The 27,309-nt window shown below is 49.8% G+C and overlaps 12 protein-coding genes across 12 annotated transcripts; 4 read left to right on the top strand and 8 right to left on the bottom strand.

Moving 5' to 3' along the window:
* Window positions 1-872: 872 nt before the first annotated feature.
* Window positions 873-1,768, bottom strand: N7533_009213 (WSC domain-containing protein; the record flags this gene model as incomplete). The annotated part of the gene is made up of 2 exons (XM_057105863.1): window positions 873-1,363; window positions 1,441-1,768. The coding sequence occupies 2 exons, from the start codon at window positions 1,766-1,768 to the stop codon at window positions 873-875; spliced, it is 819 nt and encodes a 272-aa protein (XP_056957312.1).
* Window positions 1,769-6,422: 4,654 nt separating this feature from the next.
* On the bottom strand, window positions 6,423-7,431 carry N7533_009212 (CDP-diacylglycerol-serine O-phosphatidyltransferase; the record flags this gene model as incomplete). Its single annotated transcript, XM_057105862.1, has 6 exons — window positions 6,423-6,791; window positions 6,861-7,042; window positions 7,097-7,108; window positions 7,177-7,214; window positions 7,278-7,335; window positions 7,392-7,431. 6 exons carry the CDS (start codon window positions 7,429-7,431, stop codon window positions 6,423-6,425), a joined length of 699 nt encoding a protein of 232 aa, XP_056957311.1.
* Window positions 7,432-7,937: 506 nt separating this feature from the next.
* N7533_009211 (H/ACA ribonucleoprotein complex subunit GAR1/NAF1) lies at window positions 7,938-8,927 on the bottom strand (the record flags this gene model as incomplete). The annotated part of the gene is made up of 4 exons (XM_057105861.1): window positions 7,938-8,211; window positions 8,281-8,426; window positions 8,503-8,603; window positions 8,783-8,927. 4 exons carry the CDS (start codon window positions 8,925-8,927, stop codon window positions 7,938-7,940), a joined length of 666 nt encoding a protein of 221 aa, XP_056957310.1.
* Window positions 8,928-9,091: 164 nt separating this feature from the next.
* N7533_009210 (threonine--tRNA ligase THS1) lies at window positions 9,092-12,337 on the top strand (the record flags this gene model as incomplete). The annotated part of the gene is made up of 18 exons (XM_057105860.1): window positions 9,092-9,521; window positions 9,572-9,664; window positions 9,721-9,745; window positions 9,807-9,942; window positions 10,025-10,211; window positions 10,274-10,316; window positions 10,367-10,481; window positions 10,533-10,631; window positions 10,690-10,835; window positions 10,897-11,014; window positions 11,076-11,139; window positions 11,197-11,338; window positions 11,420-11,432; window positions 11,483-11,530; window positions 11,586-11,631; window positions 11,700-11,800; window positions 11,868-12,149; window positions 12,197-12,337. 18 exons carry the CDS (start codon window positions 9,092-9,094, stop codon window positions 12,335-12,337), a joined length of 2,229 nt encoding a protein of 742 aa, XP_056957309.1.
* Window positions 12,338-13,218: 881 nt separating this feature from the next.
* N7533_009209 (uncharacterized protein) lies at window positions 13,219-13,493 on the bottom strand (the record flags this gene model as incomplete). Its single annotated transcript, XM_057105859.1, has 2 exons — window positions 13,219-13,362; window positions 13,386-13,493. 2 exons carry the CDS (start codon window positions 13,491-13,493, stop codon window positions 13,219-13,221), a joined length of 252 nt encoding a protein of 83 aa, XP_056957308.1.
* Window positions 13,494-14,294: 801 nt separating this feature from the next.
* On the top strand, window positions 14,295-15,376 carry N7533_009208 (uncharacterized protein; the record flags this gene model as incomplete). The annotated part of the gene is given in 3 exon segments (XM_057105858.1): window positions 14,295-14,348; window positions 14,430-15,006; window positions 15,018-15,376. 3 exon segments carry the CDS (start codon window positions 14,295-14,297, stop codon window positions 15,374-15,376), a joined length of 990 nt encoding a protein of 329 aa, XP_056957307.1.
* A 977-nt stretch (window positions 15,377-16,353) lies between these two features.
* On the top strand, window positions 16,354-17,879 carry mpkA (mitogen-activated serine/threonine-protein kinase SLT2; the record flags this gene model as incomplete). The annotated part of the gene is made up of 5 exons (XM_057105857.1): window positions 16,354-16,466; window positions 16,541-16,673; window positions 16,735-16,801; window positions 16,865-17,179; window positions 17,242-17,879. 5 exons carry the CDS (start codon window positions 16,354-16,356, stop codon window positions 17,877-17,879), a joined length of 1,266 nt encoding a protein of 421 aa, XP_056957306.1.
* A 444-nt stretch (window positions 17,880-18,323) lies between these two features.
* Window positions 18,324-19,302, bottom strand: N7533_009206 (PQ-loop repeat-containing protein; the record flags this gene model as incomplete). Its single annotated transcript, XM_057105856.1, has 2 exons — window positions 18,324-18,923; window positions 18,988-19,302. The coding sequence occupies 2 exons, from the start codon at window positions 19,300-19,302 to the stop codon at window positions 18,324-18,326; spliced, it is 915 nt and encodes a 304-aa protein (XP_056957305.1).
* A 505-nt stretch (window positions 19,303-19,807) lies between these two features.
* Window positions 19,808-21,956, bottom strand: N7533_009205 (uncharacterized protein; the record flags this gene model as incomplete). Its single annotated transcript, XM_057105855.1, has 2 exons — window positions 19,808-21,672; window positions 21,800-21,956. 2 exons carry the CDS (start codon window positions 21,954-21,956, stop codon window positions 19,808-19,810), a joined length of 2,022 nt encoding a protein of 673 aa, XP_056957304.1.
* Window positions 21,957-22,619: 663 nt separating this feature from the next.
* Window positions 22,620-23,880, bottom strand: N7533_009204 (metal homeostatis BSD2 family protein; the record flags this gene model as incomplete). Its single annotated transcript, XM_057105854.1, has 3 exons — window positions 22,620-23,201; window positions 23,265-23,768; window positions 23,857-23,880. 3 exons carry the CDS (start codon window positions 23,878-23,880, stop codon window positions 22,620-22,622), a joined length of 1,110 nt encoding a protein of 369 aa, XP_056957303.1.
* Window positions 23,881-24,154: 274 nt separating this feature from the next.
* On the top strand, window positions 24,155-24,603 carry N7533_009203 (ubiquinol-cytochrome c reductase complex assembly factor 2; the record flags this gene model as incomplete). Its single annotated transcript, XM_057105853.1, has 2 exons — window positions 24,155-24,166; window positions 24,220-24,603. 2 exons carry the CDS (start codon window positions 24,155-24,157, stop codon window positions 24,601-24,603), a joined length of 396 nt encoding a protein of 131 aa, XP_056957302.1.
* A 385-nt stretch (window positions 24,604-24,988) lies between these two features.
* N7533_009202 (3-oxoacid CoA-transferase) lies at window positions 24,989-26,666 on the bottom strand (the record flags this gene model as incomplete). Its single annotated transcript, XM_057105852.1, has 3 exons — window positions 24,989-25,302; window positions 25,360-26,539; window positions 26,604-26,666. 3 exons carry the CDS (start codon window positions 26,664-26,666, stop codon window positions 24,989-24,991), a joined length of 1,557 nt encoding a protein of 518 aa, XP_056957301.1.
* Window positions 26,667-27,309: the final 643 nt, after the last annotated feature.

The raw sequence follows: 27,309 nt of genomic DNA, 5'->3' as shown, positions 1-27,309 counted from the left end.
CTGGCAATCTGCAGGGTCCCACTTTGCACTTCCCACATTCCTTTCAACTCTATAGAGATCCTTGTGTCCTCGATCTTAGCAGTACCTCGACCTCGAACGATCGGAAACGATTCTCCTGCTAAGCATGCACTCTACCTTGAGCCTGAGCCGGCCTCCTACAATGTGACATGTGTTGGTATGCAGATCCATTCTCGCATTAAGTACAGGCTAACTCATCTTTCCTACTTACAGCACCATTCTACGGCACTTGGAAATAAAGAAAGCAAATCGGGAATACACTTGAACATTCTGTTCAGACCGGTTGAATGGAAGGCCGGAGAAAAAGAATCGAGGGGAAAAAAGGAAATCGTGGGAATGAGACAAGTCTGCTCTAACGAGCATCGATAGAGCCGAGAAAGAAAATAAAATAGAAACGCCTTTTCGGATACTAGAATACCGCCAAAACCTCAAAGTCCATTAAGACGGTATCTCATAGTCCGCCACCCTGTCGGGGGTGGGTGGCCTTCCGATGCGGTTGACTGGACTGGGCTGGTTGGGGTTGACAAAGCCCCTTTTATCGAGTCGAACTCGCAAGCGTAGGCTTCACGCGAGGCTTCATGTAAATGCACATCATCCGCCAAGGCACGGTCGGTGTAGAAACAGATTCAAACTAAATTCACCAGGTATGGACACCGAATCGGGTCGAGCCGTATGCCTTTCGGATATCATAACTCCGCTAAAAATAACCCGAGGAAAATATGACAAGAGAAGGGAAAGAATAAAAACAGATCTCTCATGGGGTGGGATATCGGATGAGAGGGAGATTGTGTCGACAACGCACGATGCAGGAGGCGGAATGAAGTGAAGAGGATTGGTGGTGATAGTCGTATGCCTTAGCGATGATCAGGGTTGGTGACCTGCAAAATGCGGCGCGAGAAATCATGGTCGTCGTCGATACTGCCATTGCTCTGGCGGCGCTCGGCCATATAAGATCCGTCGAAGCGCGAGTCCGACATCTGCTGGTGAGTATTACCAGAGAAGCCGCCTCCGGCACCACCCTCAGCCTTTTGCTTGCGGGAGCGGTAGAAGAAAAATCCACCACCAGCCAGAGCTGCGACACCAACAACACCAACAACTACACCCGCAGCAATCGCAGCCGTGTTGGTGCCACCACCCTTAGAGCCACTGTCATCGCTCGATGCGGCGCTCGTGGGGGTTGTAGTTATAATAACGGTATGGCCTCCAGCGTTCGTCGAGACCGACTCCACTGCGGCATCAGTCTTAGTTGGGGAAGAGTCGCCAGTAGTGGTGGTGGCCGTGGTTGATGAGCTCTCATCACTACCGTTGTCAAAGCTGTATACGGAATAGAAGCCGTCACCGCCGCCTAAAAGTAGTAAGTATTGGATCAGCAAGACAAATCGAGTTATCATGGAGGTTCCATCATCAGCATCAACAACATACACTTGTTATCCGGATAGCCTGCGCAGTCGGTATCGCACTTGCTGGTGGCGACCTTGTCGGAAGAGTCAGGCGCGGAGTTACCACACAGGCATTGCTTTCCGTTTGTCGTGGCAAAATATGAGGAGCTCTTGCTAGTGCAGTGATCCGAGCACCATCCAGTACTCTGGTACATGTAAGTTGTTGAACCGCTGAGGCTTCCCGCGCTGCTAAAGCAACCGACAAAGCTGCTACCAGCTCGTTTGTGAATAGCCATATGGTGGAATGACTTGGCCGAGGCGGAGCCGACCACCAACAGGAGGCTCATGATAGCTTCTGTGGTGAAGCGCATGATGACGAGAAGAGGGAGGAGAGATCTAGATCACGAAAGAAAAAGAAGGTGGGAAGGTAGTACCGCTCCAGACACAGTCGGAACGGATGGAATGAAGAACCAGGAACGACCCGCGTAACCCTTGGGAACTTCTCGATGGGCGAAAGAAAGGACGACTAAAAAGCAATCAACGTCGTCACTTAAGAATCTCCGGGACTCGAGTCGGCGCGGAGACCTCGAGCAGGGCCTCGTTGAAGGGAGAAGCTCGGCTCCTGGATTATCGCAGACGCGGAAGACGAGTGAAGGAACGATAGATCGATCGATATGAAGGAGCGGAATTTGGAAGGGAAACAGCGAGAGAAATGGGGGTTTGGAGGATCCCCAGGTGAAACGAATCAAGTGGACGAGGGACCGGTTTCACAGCGCTTGCCCCCCTAATCGGCTTTGTGAGAAGGGTCAAAGGCGGAATCGGATTGGCGAAAGCAAGCGGTCGAGTTTGGAACTGGCGTGAAAGGAGGGTCCCTCGATGTAAAGAGCGTGAGGGTGCGTGTATTGGGGAGTGGGATGTCGATGGAGAGAAGGAGGGAGAGTCTTCAGAACGAAAGGGGGAGTAGTCCGATGGGGCCTGACGGGCGTGTTCTCCGCTTGACTTCTCGTTCATCCGTGGACGCTCTGTAATAACTGTACAGAGAGTACAAAGTATCCCACACAAGTCTGTGTGTCATGTGTACAGGGTACACATGTGTAATAGGGGTCCGTTCCCCAGAGCCAGAGCACCGGAGAGGTTAGGGTACTTAGTGCCCCATACTAATTTACCAGGAGATAGAGGTACCGGTACATACTTGGCAATACTTGGCTGTTATTTACTAGTATCGTATAAGAAGAAGGAAGGAACTGCAGGAGGGCTGTACAGAATACCGTACTCTGTATGGACATACAGAGGTACCTTATGGACTCTCCCGTTTGTTTGTGTGTGTTCCTGGCGGTAATCAAACGACCCCACATCTACTCCATCTTTCTCCAATCAAATCTCTTGTTTACGCTGACCTCATCAGGTACGACCCTGGTCCCGCAGCGATCGCTTTCCCCTTTGACCAGACACGGCTTGACTGGTGCCACTCCGGCCCTTGTCCTGTACCCCCTGTGGCCCTTGAGTGGGAGATGACTGTGGCGCCTTCTTATTATCTTCATGCGATCATCACTTGCCACATGAACATGAAACCCCTCCGAGGCCAATGCCCTAACCGACGCGAATTGGAATTAACTAGGGCATATCAACTCTCTCCAACAGTGGGAAAATGGCTTCCTTATTTGAGATGTACTTGCCCCCTTTACAAATACGGTTACTTACGCCTGTGAGGGAAATGAAACCCGTTAGCGCATGAAGCCCATTTCCCGACTGATGCCGCCAGCGCTAGGGATTAAGCCTACAGTAGCCCTCGTCTAGTCTTGCCTCGGGACAACCAGGGCATATACTATACTACATCTCCCTACTATTTAGTTAGCATGATATTCCATATCTTCAGAACTGGAACACTCGAGTGCATTCGAATTTCGACTGTGTGCAACCCCTTTTTTGCAGGGGCATTACCACGGATTCTCAACGGACACTCCCGGCGGTGGACCAGACACCCAAGGATGCACTTCCTTTGCCGTATCCATACCGTACCTAGGTATGTATATTACATCCACAGATATCAGTGCCAAGTCACTCCAATCATCCGGTCTATCCGCACATCGACATGTGGACGGCGTACAGATTTAAGACTAGAAATTCCCGTGACAAAATCAAAGACAACAGAGTACATAGAATGAGGTCTTTGAGTGCCTGATCATCATAGTGGATTTACCTACAACCGCTCTTGGCTACGTAACTATTTGTCCAACCCACACTTGCTTGCCCAACCACATTCGTCTCCGAGCGATGAATTGTCTTTAAGTCCACTTTTGCAGCCTGCGTCATCGTCAATCTAATTAGCACAAGAGTAGCTCAAAGAAAACTCAATTCTGGCATTTTATCATTGAATGAAATACTAGTAGACTGAATACGATGCACAATATTAAAGGTGAACTACTAGTAGTAGGCGCTAGTACTTTTCAACATCATTCGAAATTGATTTGAATATATATACATATCATTACACCAGTGCTACTATCTACAAGCAATAATATCCCGTGGTTAATGAGCCTGACTCAGAGTAGAGGTACTAGCAGTATGTACTCCATGTTCATCTGGGCAAGTTGCCATATACTACTATCACTACTAGTACATCCACCCGCGAGTTCAACTGTGAACCTGAATCCGAAGCCAGAAAAAGAAAAACACTATATTTTCCGAGACATATTAGTCTCTGTCGCCGATGTACCCCAAAAATGGTGCCCAAAGGATCGCTAGCGAGGACTCCAAGTCGGAGTGACCCCAGGATCGGCTTTCGAAGATCCTCTAACTTCAGCCTCCAGTACTTATGTATCTATTTCAGTTGAATTTCAATTTAATTCGACATTATGCCCGGATTTGCGGAATACATGCCATCTCGGAAATAGACGAATATACAAAATGAATTCTGTCACACCTGTTTCCTTCAACCAGGCAAGGATCTCAAGCATACCGTAAGGTACATAACCAATCCACCCCACTGGATGAACCACCCCGCCGCATAGATAAACAGTTCATCTTAAATGAAAAGCAAAGCAGCGCACGACACTGTCCAGACCTGTCCAATCCGGCAAATTGACTCACCACCTGTTATTTATGGAGTCGTGGCGTCCGCTAGAGCGGTCGCAACCCCCCACTTCCTGCCAGAAGAAAATCTTGGGTGCATCTAGCCCCTTGCGCCGCCAGGATCAAAATTGAACAACGCAGCGGGTGTAAAAATTTCAACTCGTTCTGTATGTACTCTGTAATAGCGTATGTTTTCGCTGCTGTGGGTTCCTAACTTTGCTTGGTAGGGATTGGTGGTCTAGAACTTACCTAGGTACCGATGGCCTCGCTTGCATGAACGGCCATTAATCAGCCAGCTACGGATTTTGTGTCGTGTGGGCAACATCTGTACTCCGTACGGAGAACCCTGAGGCACTAAATGAGTAGAAGACCCTGAAGAGACCTCTCCATCGTGCTCTTCAGCTAAGAAGTGACAGCTCGAACCGACCCACTCCATTAAATTGGTCGAGTCCTCGGATCAATGGTTGCCTGCGGAGTAATAGGGTGTTTCATCTCATCTATTTGACCCCTGAGAATGCAACGTCGCCTTTTGGCTTGTGCACTTGGCTGGGCAACCGGCACAAGTGGTTTTCGGTGTAGATTTACTCGGAAACTGGCTTGAATGGAATAAAAAAGCATGCCGAGCTGAGAGCCTTTCGTCTTCGACTGCGAAAGCGTCGCCAAAGTAAGCTTGTTGATATTCGGGCCAACAAACTCAAATTTTTATTCGCTTTTCTCAATTACAAACTATACAAAGGCTTTGGCGACTCGAAAGATACTTCCTACTACTCCGTATATCATACATCAATATTCAACTGGAAACTGCACTGAAAATCAAAAGAGCCTCATATTACAGCGTTACTTCTCGTTTACCTGGGTGGTACCAAAATAAAATAAATCGAAGCAAGATTGAAGCTTTCCAAGCATCAATACACATTATTACTACTAGTAATATCAAATATAAGAGTTGCGAGCGAACTTCCCCACAGAATCCTTCGGAACTTGAATCTGCTCTCCATACGAATTTCGCTCCTCCATATAGAAAAAGCAGATCCCCTCATTGCAGACATAATGTATTCCACGAGGTACAGAATGATCGTAGCCGTTTATTTGACGTCTACTTGGCTCTCCACATTCACAAAAAGGGTTGCTAAAGTCCATACCTCGACCGTCCCAGAATGTCAAGAACGTATAGCAGCTCCCGCATTGGTAATATGGTCTTCCTGCGTTTCCATTGGCATTTTTATCGCTGACTCGTTTGTATATGCCGTCGTGGCCGCAGACTCGACAGATCACGGCGAAAGTCATATTGCTGGAATCTATCAGGATATTTAGCTGTTTATTGTCTCCAGGGCTTGTGATTAATTCGGGCTTGGGGCGTCCAGACCGTGAACGAAAGGGGCGAGAGTAGTAGCTGCAAGGCTCCAGAGCTTGTCGGTATATCAGCTTTACTTGGGCAACTTGAATCGAGGTCGAGTGAGTGAAGCTCGCCTTGAGGACATGACTAGCTCTACAAGAAGAACCATGTAACGATTCTTGACGTTTCGTCAACATTGCGCGCGTATTTGGCTCTCTATGGTCCCCTTGGCTATGTTGAATGTTGATTCCATTTCGGCTGGGACCGGATCCTATAACCATGGGTCAAAAAAACCAATTCATTCAATCGAAGACATTCATATTCGTTCTATTTATGCTCTATTCCAGAGCGGCTTTTTTCACATCGTTGAAGATGTAGACATTTACTCTATGTTGAGTAGAGAATATTGACGACCCCTGTACTGGGCTGGTATCATCTATTCAACTAGGCCCGAAATCATCCACAATTAAGTATATTGAGATCGTGTCCAGGCCTGCTTATAAACAGTAGAGTTTCTCTCGTTTATTTTCATGCCCACTTGTCCAGAAAAGGGACACTCTTCAGGCAATTACTCCCAAATGTATTACCTGACCAGATCTTGGTTTGTCACCTCAAGCTTAAGGCTTAGGAATGTGTATCGTCTTGCTGACCATCATGCAGCCGTGCAAGACAAACATCAAAGCGACCGGATGGAACTCGAAGATCGTACCCTCAGCAACCAGACCGAACGGAATGTTCTCGTGAGTCCAGCTTTCGGAAACCCAGTACGCCATAAGACCGACAATTCCCAGAGTAGTTGGGATAGGGGTACCCTCGAAGTATTTGGACTTTCCGCTTTTATCCTTCGGGAGAACAGCGACCGTGACGTTGAACCGAGCCAGGCGGGTGAGACCGCAGAGAACAAAGAAAGTGAGGAGAACGTGATCGACAGAGGTGCGGATACCGAGCGCAAAGGCAGCAGCAGCGGGGGCGAGGCCGAAGGAAATCTGTCCAGATACATTATATGGTTAGCGGCCGGTTAATAGGGTCAGGGGAAGGGTAAAAGTTTAACCTACCAGATCCGCGAGGGAGTCGAGTTCCTGGCCCATCAGTGAGGACTTATGGCGCCACCGGGCAATCTTTCCGTCCATGAAGTCGAAGAATAGACCGAATGGCATGAAAGCCAGAGCAGCCCACAGGGCACCGTAGTCTGAGGAATCACCGAGACAGTAGCGCATGGAAGAGAAGACGGACATCACTGTTCCCAACGGTTAGCCGAGGATTGTTGAGTTGTTGGAGAAACCGGACTTGCCTCCGCAGAATCCTGTGAGGAATATAATATCAGTATCCAGGAGGTTTAGAGTATTTTATAGAGCTTGATGTAAAGCTTACCATTGAGCTCAGTTACCAAATCGGCAAGGTGAAGGGCCCTGATGAAAGTTTAGCGGAAGCCTGGTAGGAGTTAACGGCGGGGAAAATCTCCGGGGACTGACTTGACCAAGCTGAAATGTCCATGGTCTGAAGAAAGAAGCATTTTCTGCTTTTCTTGGCCTGCGCGTGTGAGTTTCACATGTCTCTGTGGGGTTGAAAGATGATCGCAAACTAACCTCCGTCGCCGGACGGGACGTTGGAACTATTCGACGCCATGGTCGAGGTTCTGCGAGACATGCTCAGGGAAAAAGATTGAAAGTGCTGTCGGATCGAAAGGGGGTTGAAGAGGGGACTGCGGGAGGAGGAATGGGCAATTAATCCTGCTTGAAAGTGTTGACGGGCACGCAGTTCCGTAGAGCGGTCAACGTCATTCCCGATGTGCGATAGCCGGGGCTGGCGGTGTGCCACATGAGGCTGTGCACACAATGAACTAGCCACACTGCCGCACCAGCCACATATGGCTTGGCATTCCAGATTTATGCGTGGCTACAATTAAATATCAAGTACGGAGCACTCATGTGTATACTGTAAAGCATCCATTGAACATTCGAAACAAGAGCAATCAGATCGTCTTTTTGTGACTGGATATATTCTACAGTCCCTGCAGTCACGGAAACAAGCAGTTGTGTCAGGATGCACAAGAAGTAAAGGAAATGTTCCTGCAAAAGCTCCCAGATCCCCCAAACGCCGAAAGAAGACAATACAATCGGTGAGTAGTATCTTCACCATCCTCGGCCTCGGCCACCACCACGAGGAGCTCCACGGGAGAATCCACCGCCGCGACCACCGCCGCGGCCACCGAAACCACTACCGCCACGACCACCGAAACCACCACCTCCTCCACGGGAGAAACCTCCACCACCTCCACGAGAGAACCCTCCGCGACCGCCACGGGGAGCCCCACGGCCACCTCCAAATCCGCCGCGACCACGTGGGGCACCACCGGCGCGCTTGGGCTTAGCAGCTCCAGGAGGAGGCTTGGGCTTGGGGAGGAACCTAATACGGATCGTTAGCCTTCTTGCTTCTCGCAATGGCCCAAGGGGCAAAGTGGAAGGGAGAACGTACTTCTCCAGAGGGAGGAGCTTGTCACCACCAATGAAGACCTTGTCGCCAGTCTTGAAGGATTCGCTTTGGATACCCTCGGAGGTCTTGATGGTGAAGTAGACCTGGTTGATGGGGCCGAGGACCTCGTCAACCTTGCCGATTTGGGTCTATTAAAAGAACTTGTTAGCTCTAGTTCATTGCGACAATCATTGATGGGTTGTTATATCGGGAGCGTTGGCGTACCTTGTTCTCGAGGTAGATCGGGGCGTTGAAATACGGGATCTTGGGGTTGATCGACTCGCAGACGATCTCGTTTTCGCAGCTGTGCATCACACTGCCCATTTCTAGTGAGGAAGGTCAGCATATCTATCGTCGGAGTCGTATAGACGGAGTAAAAAGTACCGAAGACTTGGGCTGGGGGGGCCGAACGACTGCTGGAAGCCTCCGCGACCTGGACGGAAAAAAATTTCGTTAGCTGCCCCATCCGACTATTTCGCATGCGACCATAGTTAGCATTGCTTACCGCCGCCTCTAGAGCCGAAGCCACCCCGGTTAGCACCTGTGCCCCTTCCTCGGAAAGACATGTTGAGTTGTTGCGGGATTTGGGGTTGGACGAAGAAGTTTTCGGATGGTGGAAACTTCGTATGCATACGGCGTTCCGGGTACATCGCTTGTAAGGGCAGTTTACAGTCACATGACTCACCGCCCGCCCGCTTTGCGGTAGAGTCATATTATTATTTCTGGATCAACTGAGTCAAAAAGAGTCAGACTTGGATTCCCCATCCTTACCTCACGGTCAATTTCTCTGTCATTGTTTCCAGAGGCCTTCACCATGGCTTCCGAAGCCCCCAAGGACCTTCCCGTGCGCCCTGCCGCCGAAGCTCAGGGAAATCCTGCTGCTGCTGCCCCGCCTCAAGACGCCAAAAAGCAAGCCCCTCCTAGCGAGCCCCTCCCCGACTGGCTGATCGAGCGCAACAACCTGTTCGAAGAATTGTGGCAAAAGCATCTCAAGGATCTCGCAGCCAAAGACCACCATTCGATTGAAGTTTCTCTCGATATTGGCGACGGCAACCCCAAGTCGGTCCCGGCAAAGGCCTTCGAAACTACACCTGGCTCATTCTTGCGCGATGTGCCTAAGGACGTGGCTGCCGAGGTTGTTATCGCGAGGGTCAATGGAGAGCTTTGGGATTTGAACCGTCCCCTTGAGGGCGACTCTGCCGTTATCCTGGTCCCATTTTCCGACCCCGAAGCTCGGAATGTTTGTATGTTGAGCTCTGCTTCTCCTCTCAAGCTCATATCTAATATCATACAGTCTGGCACTCGTCTGCTCACTGTCTTGGAGAGTCTTGCGAAGCTCACTTTGGCTGCCTTTTGAGCCACGGTCCTCCTACGCCCCAGGGTTTCTGTATGTCAAGCTCTACAACTTCCAAGGATTAGAAGAGGGTGCTAATAAGTTCTTAGTCTACGACATGGCTATTCCTGGAGGGTATGTGAATATCTTATTACTTATTATGGTCCGGCTTTGCTAATCTAGCCAATCCGAATAGACGTGCCGTCGTTGAAAGCGATTGGAAGCCTCTTGAACAGAAGGCTGCCAAGATTTTCAAGCAGAAGGAGAATTTCGACCGCCTGGAGGTATCTAAGGACGATTTGCGTCGTATGTTCAGCTACTCTCCCTACAAGGTAAGTAACATTTGCCGTCAAATGTCCGTGCAGCCTATGGGGCTGGGGTGATTCCGGTGGATTGAGCTAACTCGATGTTAAGCTGCACTACATCGAAAAATTGGTCGTGGGCGAGTATAGCACCGTTTACCGCAACGGCAATCTGGTTGATCTTTGCCGTGGCCCTCACATTCAAAACACCGGCAAGATCAAGACCTTCAAAATCATGCAAAACTCCTCTGCCTACTTCCTCGGCGACCAGTCGCAAGACAGTCTGCAGAGAATTCGAGGTATGAAAAATTCACATGTCACGAGCAAAGTTCACCAAATTAACAGTATGCGTTCATAACAGGTGTCGCGTTCCCAGACAAGAAACTACACGCAGCCCATATGAAGTAAATTATTACTGGATTATCTCAACTTAATGACTCTGACCGTTCTATAGGTTCCTCGAGGAGGCAGAGAAGCGCAACCACTTGAGACTGGGCAAGGAGCAGGAGCTCTTCTTCTTTGACGATGCTTCTCCCGGATCCCCTTTCCTGCTCCCTGCTGGTACAAGAGTGAGTCATTCGTCGAATACCCGCTCTATCTATCTTTACTAACCTTGTAAGATCTTCAATGCCATTCAAAAGCTGCTTCGGTCGGAGTACCGCAAGCGCAACTACCAGGAGGTCCAGACCCCGAACATGTTCGATGTCAGCCTGTGGAAGGTCAGTTTCATCACATTTTACCTTTCTCGGTCAATACAGCCACTGACTCGAAAGTTAGACATCCGGTCATTTCCAGCACTACGCTGATGATATGTTTCAACTGAATGTGGAGAAGAAACAATGGGCTCTGAAGCCTATGAACTGCCCAGCCCACTTTCTTCTGTTCGGTCATCGCGAGCGTAGTTATCGCGAGCTTCCTATGCGGTATGATTGTTTTTTCCGCAGAAAAATCCGAGATGTTGACCCATTATTGACCAAAACCTAGTATTGCGGATTTTGGTGTTCTTCACCGCAATGAAGCCTCCGGGGCGCTTAGTGGACTAACTCGAGTGAGGAAGTTCCAACAGGACGACACCCACATCTTCTGTACCGAAGATCAGATTGTATGTTGTTATCCATTCCCTCTCCTGAATCTATCTTTTCGACTAACATATTTCCACCCAGTTTTCGGAAATGGAGAATCTTTTCGATTTTCTCCAAAGTGTTTACGGGCTGTTCGGGTTCACTTGTACGCCATTCCAAACCAATTAAACCCCCACATGATTATGAACTGACATGCTCTCAGTCAAATTGAAGCTGAGTACAAGGCCTGAGGTCAAGTACATGGGAAAACTTTCTGATTGGGACTACGCGGAGTTGCAATTAACAAATGCGTTGAACAAATTCTGTGGCAAAGACTGGACTATTGATCCGGGTGATGGTGCATTGTAAGTTCCGATAAGGCATTTCCAGCTTACATCAAAATGCTGCATCAAGGCCACGAGAACTAACTATTGATCAAATTGCAGTTACGGACCGAAGGTTGGCATTCTAACATTGCATGCATCAAGGGCACGAGCTAACTATTGAAGATTGACATCCAAATTAGCGATGCACTTGGCCGCGAATTCCAGTGTGCTGTGCGTACTCTACCCCCTTACAGAATCAATCAATCAGCTAACAATAAATTAATAGACTATCCAACTTGACTACCAGGCTAGCCAGAACTTCAAACTGTCATGTGAGTGCCTTTTCCACATGTCAACCACCAGTGGCACATGTACGGCTTTCTAACCTTTCCCAAAACAGATCAAAACAACGAAGGAAAGGACAAGAACAGCGAAGAGGCCGTGAAGGAAGGCGATTTGCCCTTTGGCCGTTCTAGACCAGTGGTCATCCACCGTGCAATTGTACGTCGAGGCGTATCCCTTTCCAACCCGCGTGCAAAAGGGTATTCTAACGCAAATACATCTCTAGATCGGTAGCTTTGAGCGATTCTTGGGCATCTTGATCGAACATTTCGCCGGAAAATTCCCGTTCTGGCTGAATCCGAAGCAAATCGTAATCGTTCCAGTTATGCCCCAACTGAACGAGTACGCCGAAGAGGTCAAATCGATCTTCACCGCCGACAAACTTCACGTGGAAGTTGACACCAGTGGAAACACCCTCCAAAAGAAGATTCGTAATGCGACCCTCTCCCAGGCCAGTTTCATCTTCGTCGTGGGTCAACAGGTATGCTCCTCCGCTATTGCACTCGCTGTAAGAAGCACAGCTTGAAAGAACTGATTACTGACAATCTTAAAAAGGAGATGGAGGCTAAAACAGTAAACGTTCGGGTCCGGGACGACCCCTCTAGCCACGCCAAGGGAGTTATGATCAGCATTGATGAGATGAGAGAGAAGCTCCGGGTCCTGCGCAAGGAGCGTCGTCTCGTAGGCACTTTGTAGGGGATGTAACTATTTGTTGCCTATTTACGAAAAGTGAAATGAAGTACAATGTTGATGTTCAACTGGTCCATTCCATGAATCTTATACTATACAATCCCAACTAGCAGAGAAAAAAGGAGTTTGGAGTAAGGTACAGAGCATGCTCCCTTCAAAGTGAAGCTGGCTAAGTTAAATGATATCTTCAACTTCCTGGATGGAAGACAAGGTCCGCAGAACGCAGGTTTTTTAGATGACTAAAGAGTACTCATTTGAATTCGCACCGTTTTAGGCCGACGAAGCGGTGGCCATTCCCGCGGTAGTGTCTCTGGCGTGCGATTCGAAAAGTTAACAACTAGGTAAACACCCCTACAGATAGAGCTCGTACCTACTAGTACTTAGTCAAAGATCTTGGCAAATCTATCGGTCTATCACTCTAGTAACTCTATGTTCCTATTAGATGTAATGTTATTTTGCAGGTACCATCATCGAAGTCTTTTGCCTTGGAAATAGATATCAATCGCTTTCCTGAAATTCTTGGGAGTTGAAGCCTTGACACGGTTTGTAACGTTTGTGAAGTTGGTAAAGTGTGCCTGGAGAACAATTGGTCCAAGACAGCCTAAGGTCGTGTCGAGGCCTAGGATAGGCAGAGCACCTTCCTTTTTGCCCTCTTGCCCTCTTGCCATCTTGCCCTACCATCTCTCACCTGCTCTTTCTTTCGAATCACAAAACACGCACATCCGGCCCTTTTCTCTTTCTCGCACACCCTCTTGCTATTGCCTCTGCTGGTCATTTTCATCGAGTTCTACTGCTGCTCGATCCGGTAAGAACGAACCCCCTCGTCTTTCCCGTCAGAGGAAGTTGACAGCATTCTCAATATTCTCTCTTCAAGATGCTTCTACTGCTCAGTCTATTGGGCCATTCGGCTCGCTTTCACCTAACATATTATCGGTTTCCCGAGTCAGTTTCGGCTCATTATCGACGATACCGGCCTGCTGAACTTTGGTAAACTTTCGACATGTGCATCCCGAGTCGCGGTTATTAACAGTCTGCCATGGACAGGGTCTCTTACCTCTTTCTCGTCAACAGGACAGGCAGCATGGGGCCATTCCATTGCACCCAGTGTCAGGCGAGCTTCACTTGCCAGCATTATCTCGATCAACACTTCGAAAGGAAACATGGAGAAAAGACAGTTCCCTGTACGTGGGTAGACAAGGAAAATTGTGACGAGATGTTTAAGACTTCAGCCGAGGCAAGGAAACATATCCCGGATGCTCACGGCGCAAAGACAGACTGTGACAAGATGTTCAGAACACAACAAGGGGCGACTACTCATGCGAGGCACGTGCATGAGGCAGAGAAGTACAAGAAATTTCCTGTCCAGAGGATAGCTGCGACCAGAAGTTCTTTTCAAATGCTGAGATACGGAAACATATAAGGAGTGCGCATCAGAAAATCAAATCTCCATGCCCACAAGCAAAGGAAGAAAACTGTACCGCGGTATTCACTTCAGCGTGGTATGCAAGGACCCAGGACCTCAACCCTCGACATCTGTGTCAAACCCCGGAGCTTGAGCGAAACAAGAGAACGTTCAAAATCCTCCAAGAAGCAGAGGAACATACTCGGGACGAGCATGGGACAGGAACTTCTATCCCGGTGTGGAAAAGCATGCCAGATTTCCCCTGAAAGATATGGACGGCAACGTCCTTCTTGGTTGGGCCATTCATCCAAGCCTCATCCATCTACCGGGTGATATGTTTGGATGCCCAATTGAAGGTTGCAAGCGGGTATTGAACAACATCAACGTGGTGTGCCTTCCTTGCCTAGGCGCTCATTTGAATGCTCGTTGGGTTTGCCGTTTTGGCTGCGGAAGAATTTTCAAGAATAAGGAAACATGCACTGCAGCATATTAGATATATATGCCAGATACCCCAATGCCTTCAAAGCATACAGGGTAAAGGAATGACTAAACAGAGGGTTTATGGCCATTATCGGGATCAGCACGTGCAAAGAGGTCACTGCGCAGATGGGGAGTGTAAGCCTTCAATAATGGTGAGTAACTGATATCTTTTTGAAAAGGGTATCGAATGCGATCTAACTGAATATCAGGCTTTAGGACCGGAGGATATCGCCACTGGCGTCCCCAATCGCACTAAAATCATTTGAAACCGGCGTTCTGTACCGAGACACGGGCAGTCCGAGAAAAACTAGGCTCAGGTGCAGATGCCCGCCTTGCCATGCACGGTACCTATTCAATGTGTATTTAGACTACCGTTGTGTAGGCCTAGATGAAGGCCAGACAAAGTGCAGTAAGGAACGATGCGAGAAATCATTGTTTATGCTCACTCGATACTGTGAGGCCCATCTTCGGGAATTCACTCCAGAAAGGCTCACAGACGATACGAAGGCGAAGGCGGAGATCAGGGATCTTTTTTGTGACATGGCTCACCATCAATGGCACCCAAGATCGAATCAGATGGCAGAGATTCTAACGAGAGTGGGATATGACCCAATGGCCGATATACCGCCCTCTGAACTGCTATGCATCGACCTTGAATTCCCACATACCTCAGAGCATGTGGAGGAGATTGGAATAACTGATTTCCAAGGAGTACGTCAGCTGAGCTGCTACACTGAATACAGTGAGGGTATCACTGCGAATTTGATTTCACGGGATCGCCAGCTGCCTCTTGGTTTCAATCAGAAAAGAGGGGACAAGCCTTTGCGGGAGAGAAAGGTCGGCTCAAGGCAGACCAGGTTACATCAGAACTGAGAAAGATCGGAATTTCGAAAGAAACACGGTTTGTAGCCTGGGCGGGTTCACCCTTTGGCCTTTCCTACTTGAGGACATGGCTCGACAAGGATGAGGTCCCGCGCGACCTGCTCGAGGATGAGATGTTTTGTTTGTTACTCAACGAGCGCATGAAGAAGGCGACCGAGCACCTAGGACGCCGTTGTTTTCCCGGTCTTGCTTTTCCATTGAGTCTGGTAATTTTGCTCACGGTGCTCTTCGAAGGGCATCCACTGATGGGTCACAACCAGAAGCCCAGCAGCTATCGTTGATGTTGAAATTGTTCATTGATCTTTGCAACTCCTTAGGAGAGCGGGTGTTTTTCGAAGGAAAGTTGCCCATACGGATACCGGGAACAAAGAGGCAGATGCGGGCGGAAGATTTATTTCCTTCAAAGGAGGCTCGGGCAGTTTAGTTCTACCATGTTGAAAAAGTGGAGGGAGTAGCCTCAAGATCAGCCGCGACACGCAATTGTCGATCTTGATGAGGTTGTTTATCGACCTTTGTCAGCCACCGGATCAGCGAACCCTTTTTAATGGGGAATTGCCCATTTGTCCACCGAGACAGAAGAGACAGAGCTGCATTGAAGAATACTTCCCCCGCAAAAGGGTCCGGCTGAAGTTGAAGGAGCTTGATCCTCGCACATCCCCCTAGCACTGGCACTGCCAATCTCCGATCACAGTCAAATATCTGGATATCATACAGATTCCGGCAGCGACAGCAATGTTGAATTAAGTAGTACCTAGTTAATAGAGAGAAGATCACCATTCAATAGAAACAATATGATAGCTATGCTCGCTCTATCGAATTAATCGGTAAAGAATACTACATGTACTAGTAGGTTCAAATATACGTCTTGAAGTTGCAGTCTCTAGGGCTGTATCTGAAGTGAAAACTTGACTTCTCTCCCTTATTATAATCGAAGCACTATCGTATACATTCTGGGAAGTATTCCAAGGCAAAATGTAAATTGTGAAGAAAAATGTATTAGAGTGGAGGTGGCCTCAAGGGAAGGGCAGCGATCAGCCGTGGTACCCGCGGGGTCAGCGGGGCTCACCTTTCCCTTTCTTCCTCAGCCCTTCATCATCACACCTCACACATCACTCCCCTTTTTCTTCTTTTTTCCCCTATACTTCATCTCCACCGTCCAACTCTCTCTTACACCCTCCTCCTCTTCTCCTCTTCCTCTCTCTATCCCCACTCTCCTCCCCCTCCATCTTCTTCCTTCGTGACCAACCCCGCCGCCGCCATGGCTGAGCTTCAAGGTCGCAAGGTCTTCAAGGTCTTCAACCAAGACTTTATCGTCAATGAACACTACACTGTTACCAAAGAGCTGGGTCAGGGTGCCTACGGTATCGTTTGGTAGACCTCCCCACCCCTTTACCCTCTCTCCTGCTCGAGTCACGGCTAATCCTTGTCTCTCTGTTTGTCTTTAGCGCCGCAACCAACTCCCAGACCGGCGAAGGCGTCGCTGTCAAGAAAGTCACCAATGTCTTCAGCAAGAAGATCCTCGCCAAGCGTGCCCTGAGAGAGATCAAGCTGCTCCAGCATTTCCGTGGCCACCGCAATGTACTTCCTCTCCTGCTCCCCGCTCCCGCTCGTGGCTCACCCCGCTGACCCCGACCCTCAGATTACATGCCTATACGATATGGACATTCCTCGACCGGATAACTTCAATGAAACATATCTCTACGAGGGTATGTCAAAGACACGATTCCACAAGACCTGAACCCAGGAATAACCTTTGACATTTCTTACAGAACTGATGGAATGTGACTTGGCTGCCATCATCCGCTCCGGCCAGCCCTTGACCGATGCGCATTTCCAGTCCTTCATCTACCAAATCCTTTGCGGCCTCAAGTATATTCATTCCGCCAACGTTTTGCACCGTGATTTGAAGCCAGGAAACTTGCTCGTCAACGCCGACTGTGAGCTCAAGATTTGTGACTTCGGTCTGGCCCGTGGCTTTTCGATTGACCCAGAGGAGAATGCTGGTTACATGACCGAGTATGTCGCGACAAGATGGTACCGTGCTCCAGAAATCATGTTGAGTTTCCAGAGCTATACCAAGGCCAGTAAGTATATGCCTAGCGTGATGAGTGGAGAAAGTAGACCCGTAAAGGCTAACTTTATCTAGTTGACGTTTGGTCCGTCGGTTGTATCTTGGCCGAGCTGCTGGGCGGCCGTCCATTCTTCAAGGGCCGTGACTATGTCGACCAGCTGAACCAGATCCTGCACTATCTGGGTACCCCCAACGAAGAGACCCTGTCCCGCATCGGATCTCCTCGCGCCCAGGACTATGTCCGCAACCTTCCCTTCATGCCCAAGGTTCCCTTCAGCCGTCTTTTCCCCAACGCCAACCCCGATGCTCTGGACCTGCTGGATCGTATGCTGGCCTTCGACCCCTCTTCTCGTATCTCTGTCGAGGAGGCACTTGAGCACCCCTATTTGCACATCTGGCACGATGCCTCGGACGAGCCTAGCTGCCCGACCACCTTTGACTTCCACTTCGAGGTTGTCGATGACGTCCCCGAGATGCGCAAGATGATCCTCGACGAGGTCGTCCGCTTCCGTGCAACAGTCCGTCAACAATCCCAGGCCCACGCTGCTCAGCAACAACAGATGACCCAGCAAACCAATGTCCCAATTCCCGACAACCAGCAAGGTGGCTGGAAGACCGAGGAGCCCAAGCCTCAGGAGGCGGCCGCTGGCGGCGGGCAATTGAACGACCTGGAGTCCTCGCTGCAGGGCGGCATGGACGTTCACCGCCGTTGATCCATTTGTGTGACCATTTTGTCTTTATTTTGGGGCAATCCTCGGTTATGATTCCGGCTCATCGGAACCGGTTAATCGCACCCGGCTACCCCCTGCATGTTGATATAACGAGTTAGCAAAGATATACCTCAAGAGAAGAAAGGCTGGGCGATCTGCATTATTTCTGCATTCTTCTCTTTCTTCTTCTTCTCCTTCTTCTTCTCCCGCACGTACCGGATTTGTTTGTTTTCGTCAATGCGTGCTTCCTGTTTCGTTCTTGGATCGTTTGTTGGCCTGCTCTATGCAATTTTGTACATCGATCGGGGTCTTGAACTCGACTGATCTCCGAGTGTGCTTTGGGATTGAATAGATATATTAGGCAGATCCTCTCAAAAATCGAGTTGATATAAGAGTAGTTAATGCATAGGTATCAATAATGGGTAGAAAGCGCCAAGCCTATTTAGTTCAGGCTCTAGTTCTCAGCTTCAGCTGGCCGCGGTCGCCCCCTCCGCTCCACCACAGTCCCAGATACGGTCCGAAATACAGAAGTAGACGAAGGCATAGGGTGCAGTGCCACTGGTTCCACCGGAATCTCAACCTTTGTAGAGCGCCCCCCGAAGCCAAGGCAGAAAATTGAAAATCCCGCCGCAAATGAAAATCCCCAACCAGAGGACCAGCTCTGTTCCGTAAATAACCATACCAAGTGCATCTATAGCCGGGCCAAATACTACATCCGTATTTAGCTACTTTGCTGACTGACAATGAAGGAACTAGTATCCCGAATAACTCACCAACAGAGACAAGAGAGAATAAATCACCCGCGGCGTCGATTCCAACGAAGAAGAAACTGATTCCGCGCACAGTTCGATGAACATAGATGTCCCAATAGTGTCGCAGGACCCCGGCAGCGAGTAAAGATGCGCTCAGCACAGCCATCAAGATGAGTGGCCATTCAAGGCCACGGGATTTCGCCTCCTTCAATGCAAAGATCAGTCCTGTTTCAACGCCGCCTAGGAAAAGCAGAAGCGGGACGACCGCAGCAATGCATTTCTTGACCGAGAACCCCTGCAAAATATTAGTATCTTCAGCTATTTTGTGAGCAGAAGAGTGATTGGTCATTGGCACTTACCTTCCCATAATACAAACACTGAGCCCAAGTCAGTAGACTCAGCGTTGTAAGTATCTGCGGCTGCACCCGGAGGGCTACATTGAACTCTTCCACGATATTGTAGACGCCAAGAGGGACACCGGCTACTGCCCACAGTAGCATCATTGAGCCCTGCAAGCCTTCTGTATTGTGTCTTTTGTAGTTTATGATGATTTGCGGTAGAAGCTTGAATGGTGTTAGCTGCGGTTTAAAAGTTTGATTGAAATGACTTGCCTGGATGGACCAGCATACTGCGCCGAGAGTGCCTAGGACATTCTCTGCTATTGGGTTGTTCATGCCAGTATGTGATGCTCGATTTCAATATTGAAATTTCGAGAGTAGGAGTTGGAAGAGGTAAGAGGATGGCTAGAGGGTTACTGATAAGGGTTGGGCACGTGAAGGTCGAGTCTAAGTGGATTCCCGCAAACCTATAGGACCTTCAAGGCTTGGGGATATCAAGTATCTCGAGCTAGACATTGCGTTCCTGCTTTTGGCATGAATAAAGAATTGGAAACTATATGTATCTTTTTTGAAAATAAATATGTACAGGTGGGCGTTTATAATCTTGATTAGAATTCAGCGGGGAACGGCGATGTGGGTCACAGAATGACGCCGACGGAAGAAACTAGTATTACTCTATCATGCTACGAATTCCACAAACAAATAAGTTTACTTCAATGTCTGAATTTTCCGATAAAAAAACGCTCGCTATGTAGATACTAATGAAGATAGATATCGCTCATATGCCGACCAAAGGGAAACATGTCATGATAGAGAGGGGCATCAAAATAGGCGAGTAAAATCAATGGTAGTAACCGCGCCACCAAACAGCCATACAGGCCGCAACAACTAGATCCAACATCTTGAACCCTTCATCCTCGATAACCAATTTGCCCAGTTTAGCGCTCTTTCCCCTCAGTCCTCCTCCGGCTAATTCACGGGCTAGGGAGAAATCCATTCGGTCTTCGTCCGAGTCTGCGCCACCGCTGCTAGTACTCGTACTGCGGCGTCGGTGGTGACCGAACTGGTTCTGCCGGGCGAAGCGCGAAGCACGGAGGGATGTCTTGCGGATAAGGGTAGAGGGGTTGAAGTTTGCTCTTTGGTTGTCGGTTGGAGAGGCGGAGTTGCCGGAGTAAGCACGTTGTCGGGAGTAATTGTTTGGGTTGAGAAGTTGGGAGAGGGAGGCACGCTTGGAGGTGGCTTCGGGGTCTTGCAGCATAGCATCGTTAGGGTTCTGAGGGTGTGAAGATATGTGAGAGGTGGGAGATTGGTTGTGGTGATGGTGTGATTGAGTTGCCTGGTATCGAATGTTCGCCGCTTGGAAAGGCGTGTTGAAGCGGAGCTCAGCCACAGTTACTGCTGGGTTTGGATCGCTTTCGCCTGGGGCTGGAATGGTTGCTGGGCCGGAGATCATATGCTTGCATTTCAAGCTGCGACCGTTCACACTGCTAGAGAAGGTGCAGGTGCCATTCCAGGGGGAGTTGAAAACGTAGTAGCCACTTTTCAATTTTGACGAGGAGTCATGTCCATGTCCATGCCCTGAACCGAACTCTGATGAGCCATTTGTTCCCCCGGCAGTGTCGTCAAGTTGCCTCGAGACACAAACTTGTCGATGAAACTTGCGCGGTCCAGCCGGTTGTTCAGGAGGTTGATCTTTCGGTAACGATTGTGACATCGAAGCCCCCGCAGCGCGGATGAGCTCTGGCGGAATACTTGCTGGTAGATTCGCACCTAGACTAGCCAGCGAGAAAGGCTCTTGCGACCCATTGAATCGATTATATCCTGGAGTAGATATCTCGATATCGATCGCACTGGAGTCCGCGCGCGGACTTGAAATGGTTGCGACATTCCACTGCGTACCTGAGGTGGGATCACGCCGGATGAGAGTAATAGTGAAGCCTGCGTTACTTGGAGGGGGTCGATTTTGCTTGCGTTGGCGGTTCGGGGATTGTCCTGGGCTATGTGATGACCAGGGCCGTTCGCCTGATGGACGCGACGGCAACTCAGGTCTGTTGGAGTCAAGACTATGACGTCCACCCGCCGAGAATGAGTCGTACTTCTCCTTCCACGCCTCAAACCCCTTCCCATGCAAGCCTTCTGCAAAATTGCTCCACCGATTTGTTTTCCTGACCGGCTCTTCGGGGCGTGCACCAAACGGCTCTTCACTGGGAGGCAATGGAGGAAGAGGCCGTCGTGGGAGGACTGGCTTATTTGCTGACTCCAAGGAGGCTGTCTCCGCTCCGCCGTCAAAAAATGATTGCGCAATGGCTACTGGCGTACCTGCGAATGACATGTTCTCCGCCGAGACTGCAGGCATAGGAACCGGTCTCTGTGGAAGTGGCGGGGGCACATCTTGCTGCAGAGGCTCATGGTCCAATGGCACCTTTGGTGGCAGCGCAGGAGGCTCTTGTGCAACTTCTTTCCCTCCGACTGGCTTCCGGCGAACTTGGTTCATTCGAACAAAGTCGCGTTGTGAGGGATCCTCCTCAGCTGCGGCTTCCAATGCCTCCCTCTTTCGTTGGGCTTCTTCCTCGCGCTCTTGCTCTACCTCTTCTAATAAGGCATCATCTTCGGGGGTTGCGACATGGACATAGTAGAGCGACGCATTGATTGCCTCTGCAGAAACACTCGATTTTGTGGGCGGTTTAACGGGGGATAGAAAGATATCTATTGTAAGCGCACGTAGGCACCAGTCAGCATAGGTTCCCCAGATATAGGCCGGCTGCTTCAGTCGGGCGCACAATGAAATGCAGGCGCAATGATGCAGATTCAATGATTGTATAAGGGTACATACCTTGACTACCAGGAACTCTCACGATATACAGCTGTAACGGATCGAGCTTCTCGTGGGTGGGATTGCGCGGATAGGCGGGGGGATTCGATGCGATGGTGGTGATTGACGATAGCGAGCGCGCCTCCACAGGCCCTTGGATCGGAACAACAGTCGACATGACGGGCGCGGTCGCAGTGCGCCGGCCTAAAGAAATTGAGATATCAATGTCCTGGGAGGTAGCACGTTGTTTCGTTGCGGGCAACGGAGCGGAGGGGGATGATAAACAGCGGGTCCCGTCGGCAGTGGGCGGGTTGTTAAGGTATGAACTCGGGAGATACTAGTCAATGGGGAACTGCTCGGTATTTCATAAGCCTAACAAACTTTGTTTGTAACACGTTGGCCCGTACGGAGTAAATTGGGACGCAAGGGAAGACAAAATTGAAGGTTGCCTATCCTGGGCTCCAAAGGTGGCGCAGCGCGCGGCCAGCTTGCGCAGCGTTGGGCTTCCCTTCGAATACAATCGATTACATTAGAAGAAAAATCTACGTAGAAAAAAACCCCGCCAAAGTAAAAGGTTACACGAAAGAAAATATGGGAAAAAAAAGTGTAAAAAATATAAGAGGCTGTGTGACGTATTCAACACATGGTATCTCCAGAATAGTTACAAAACCGTGGAACAAGGAAAAAGAAAATGCAGAATGAAAGGCCAAGGCAGAAAAGACAAAAAGGAGAGAGTCTCTGCAAGATGGGGGGTGTCGATATAATAGCAAGGAAAAAAGAAAGAAAGAATACTCCAGAACCTTTCAAAAACGCCGTTCATTTCCCAAGAACTCAAATGACATTAGACAACGGTCTCGGACCGTTCGCCCTCAGCAATGACGGGCACACCCAGACCACGATCAGGACTCTGCAAAACCAGCTGCTCATGGCGCCGTGCTCGCAAGAAATCGCTAACTGCGCGAATCAAAATGAACCACCCGACAATCATGAGGACATACGAAATCCATTCGCTGGTGGAAATGGCGGATATCGCACCACCGCCACCACCTCCAGACGTGTCACCAGCTGAGTTGGGATCGAAATTATGGCTATTAGGGTCTTGCGGTGGAACGTATTGCTCGCCGCCTCCTCCATCTGATCCGGTGGAATCGCTGCCTCCCTTCATATAAAATCCGTATTGAACAAGAGTAAGACCGAGACCAGCTCGGCTGCCATTCTTTGCGGCGTGGGTGGTGTGGAGGAGATAAGTCAAGAGGAAACCGACAAGCTGGAAAGACATCGAAATCATCGCATTCCATACGAATGAGAAGATGGATCCGACGGGTAGACCATCCACATAGACTTCATCGGACGAGAGGCCAGGTGCCACGATCGTAGTCTCCCAGTATGGAGGTGTGGCATCGGCGGCTGCTTCTTCGTAAGACTGAATAGTTGGATGATGCATTAGTAAAAGGAAGCGCTCCAATATGTATAAATTTCAACTTACGGGAGGCAAATCCTCGTTCTTCTCGCCCCGTTCCGGCTTGGCCGCAAGGTTGGCAAAGACACCATCATTCGACAGAGCGACAGAGCGACTCGCTCCGGACGACGGCGTAAAGTTTGGTAGTATTGTAGGTCGGCGGGCAAGCGCTGAGGCTCGAATATTATCCTGACTATCGGTCCCGGGCCCTGATGACGACGCCGCTATCGCAGCAGCCTGGCCATTATCCACGGGTGATTGAAGGTCCGGGTTGGCACGCATCAAACGTTGTCGGTCATCAGGTTCGTCATCGCTGTCGGATTCATCCTCACTTCCAAAGGCATCAGCTAAAGTTTGGTCGTCGTCATTTCGTTGCGGATCGCCCTGCAGTAAACGTCTCGATGACGGGGAAGACGATCGGGAAGGAGAATGGGAGCGGAATGATGGAGGCGGAGAAGTCGGGTTGCGATCGGATCGGTGAGGATTCAACTGATAGGACTCGGAGTCATCTTCTTCATCACGGGGGTTCACCTAAAGGATGTTAGACCGACCAGAGTCAAGTTCCGAGCGAGGCGCCCGGCTGGGGCAAGCGGATCAGCGGAGGGGAAGGAATACGAACCCGTTGATAGCGCTGCGAGCTCATTGCGAGCTGAGCGGGGGCGACGGAGAGGGAAACAGTATAAACAAAAGAAAACGCAAATTAGGAGGGTAAATAGAAGGACAAAAGAGAGAAAAAGGATATCATGTAGATGGGGGGAGGGAAGTTGGAAGAAGAGGAGGCAACAGGGAGAGTGTCGGAGTCGGAGTCAAGTGGCAGCCTCAGGCAGGTGCCATTCCTTCATCTTTCATTACCAACCACAACCATCCCCCGTCACCACCACTCAGACTCAGCACTAAAGTACTTACCACCACCCAACATGGCGAAGCCGGTATGATCTCCTTTGCCTTGAAGAACTCTTCCACAATCCTAATCTCTGAACAGTCTGTCACTCCTCGCTCCCTCCAAACCCGCATCTCCCATCTCCTCAAGCATTGGCCCTCCGATGCCGTCCGTCCAGCCTCTGTCTCCGTTCAAACATACCTCCAATCACACCTAGCCCAGAAACGCACAGAGGGATCGCCCAAGTCACAAGAAACTCCCGTACCCAAGGCTACTGGTGAGCTGTCAGAGGCGTCAGTAAATGCGCTGACCTCCCTTTTAAGTGATCGCTTTGCGCGTCGCTACCCTCTGTCGCAAAAAGTCCGGTACCCGGCGAGCGACCCAGACCACTATGACAATCTGATTCGTGAATTCGAGGAAGCACCAAGTCGCGACTGGTTCGGCCGATTAAAGAAGAGATTGGGTGGTATCCTCCGATTGTCATGATTCGACTTTTTTCTTCGCCATATACAAACAAAAAACTACCCTATTTCTCTTCCCTCGTTGTATAAATGGGATTCGCTTTGGTTATTCTAGGGTGTCGATTTTTGCTGGGACACTGCGGGGTTATATGTGATTGCATGGCATGTACTACTACTATTATTTATTTTTGCGCTTGAATTCGCTGTATTACCATTTGAGTGTACGAATACTATGCATTGGTGGCTCTCAGAAGCCTGGGAATCTTAATGAAGATGCTTTGTAAACAATTGGGAATCTTAAATTTGATTTGCCGTATTCATAAACTCCGCAAATGAGAACTATTTCCTATGTACAATATCCGGTATTCTCAATGCACGCTCCAGCGAATTCACAATTTACCCCACACTTTTTATAGCATAGGCTTAAGGTCGTCGGCAACCTGGAAAGGTGCCTCAGTCTTGGCCCTGACCTCCTCAACGGTCACGCCATCGGCAATCTCGATCAAGGTGAGGCCGTTGGTAAAGTCAACGTCGAAGACACAAAGATCGGTAATGATACGGCTGACGCAGGCGGGGCCGGTCAGAGGGAACTCGCACTGCTTGACAATCTTGGGGTTGCCCTTCTTATCGGTGTGTTCCATGGTGACAACGACCTTGGTAGCAGAGGGGTTAGACACAAGGTCCATAGCACCGCCGAAGCCCTTGATCTTTCCGGGAAGCATCCCTACAGAATATAGTTAGTTTAAATGAAAGCCACGAATCAGGGTACAAGATCACATACAGTTGGCAAGATCACCCTTGGCGCTGACCTGCATGGCACCCAGGATGGTCAAATCGATACGGCCGGAACGGATCATGCCGAAGGACTCATCACTACCGAAGCAGGAAGCACCTGGGTTCAGAGTGACAGTCTCTTTGCCGGCGTTGATCAGATCCGGGTCCTCCTCACCCTTCTTGGGGTAGGGGCCGAGGCCGAGAATACCGTTCTCGGACTGGAGAGTGACCTCAACAGAAGGGTCGACGAAGTTTGGGGCCAGCATGGGCATACCGATGCCCAGGTTGGCATACATCCCGTTCTTGAACTCCTTGGCAGCACGACGAACAATACGCTCACGCTTGTTGGCGGTGTCGCCCTTACCCAACGCAGAGGTATCGGCGCCCTCTTCTGGGGCGAAAGTGTACTTCTCAATCTTCTTCTCGGTGGTGCTCTGGATCACACGTTTGACGTAGATACCAGGAAGATGGATAGCAGCAGGCTCAATCTCACCAGGCTCCACGATGTGTTCAGCCTCAACAATGGTCATCTTAGCGTTGCGACCCATTGCGCCGTTGAAGTTGGCGCCCGCATAGCGAAACTGGCAGTTGCCAAGCTTGTCGGCCTTCCAAGCCTTCACGAAGGCGTAGTCTCCCTTGATAGCCTCTTCCATGACATAGCTCTTTCCATCGAAGACCTTGGTATCGCGAGGCTGGCTATAAAGAGCGACAGTTCCGTCGCTGTTGTGTCGCAGGGGCAAGTCGCCCGTTTGCACAACGGTACCAAACGCCGCAGGAGTGTAGAATGCAGGTACACCAGCACCGCCAGAACGGCAACGCTCAGCCAATGTACCTTGAGGGGTCAGCTCCAATTCGATCTCGCCAGTTAGGTACATGCGCTCAAAGGTCTTGTTCTCGCCGACGTAGCTAGCAATCATTTTCTTGATCTGCTTGGACTGGAGAAGAAGGCCCAGTCCAGAACCGTCCACGCCCGCGTTATTGCTGACGACAGTCAGGCCGGAGATTGAGGAGTTGGCCCGAACCGCATTGATGAGGGTATCGGGGACACCGCATAGACCGAATCCACCGGCGAGAACAGTGGAGTTTGACTTGATGTCCTTGGTAGCATCTTCGGCGGACGAGAACACCTTGTTGATAGCAGCACGCTGAATACTGCTAGAGAAGTTTCGTGCCAGGAAGCGCTGGTGCTATAGAGCAATGCCGTGTCAGTATTAAGCAGAATCAGATATGCGGAGAGCTCGTCAATGTTACCTTAGCAGGATCCGCGGAAAACTGCCGCGCGAAGCGGAGGCATGTGGCCACTTGTGAAGGCATGATTGTGCAAAGGTAAGGAAAGGGAGGAAATGCCGCGGGAGCAGAAAAGACAAGGAGCAGCAGGAATCGAGAGAGGCGGCAGTGAGCCAGTCTTATACATCCGCGGCGGCACTCGACCGGCGGAACAATCCCGGATACAGTCACTCCCGACGCTCCCCGCATCCCCCCCACACCGGCCGCCCGCAGTCCACAGCGCTTCATATAGAAGGAAGGTTCAAGAGATATGGGCAATAAATCATTAATATAAATAATCTACTCTTCGTATATAAATTCCAAACAATAATTGCGAACATTATTAGCAATTTCACCTTGTATAAAAAGGATACGCCGAAAACAGCCGAAGTAACAACCGACGGACATCCGAGAGGCGGGTGGCGGGTAGCTCTTTCCGATCTGGGGGATGTGCAGTCATGTGATCCGCAGTATACTGTCGGGACCCATGGTACCAGATCTGGTAATATCAAGTTATCCCATAGACATGCGTGAAGAACATACACCGCAAAAAAGAGAATATCCACGTGGAACAATCAAAGAGCTTCACTCCAGCCCTGGATGGCTCTGAGTAGCTCGAAGTTCCACTTCAATTTGTCGTATGTGAAGCTTTTAGGGGAAATTTCCTCAATCTTATTTGTTACTCACCTAG

Source organism: Penicillium manginii (genome assembly GCF_028828005.1).
Source record: "Penicillium manginii strain IBT 31320 chromosome Unknown utg000006l:1.0-4164085.0:1.0-4166146.0, whole genome shotgun sequence".
NCBI lineage: Eukaryota > Fungi > Ascomycota > Eurotiomycetes > Eurotiales > Aspergillaceae > Penicillium > Penicillium manginii.
Note: the sequence above shows the minus strand (reverse complement) of the source record. Positions and strands in the feature narration are given on the sequence as shown.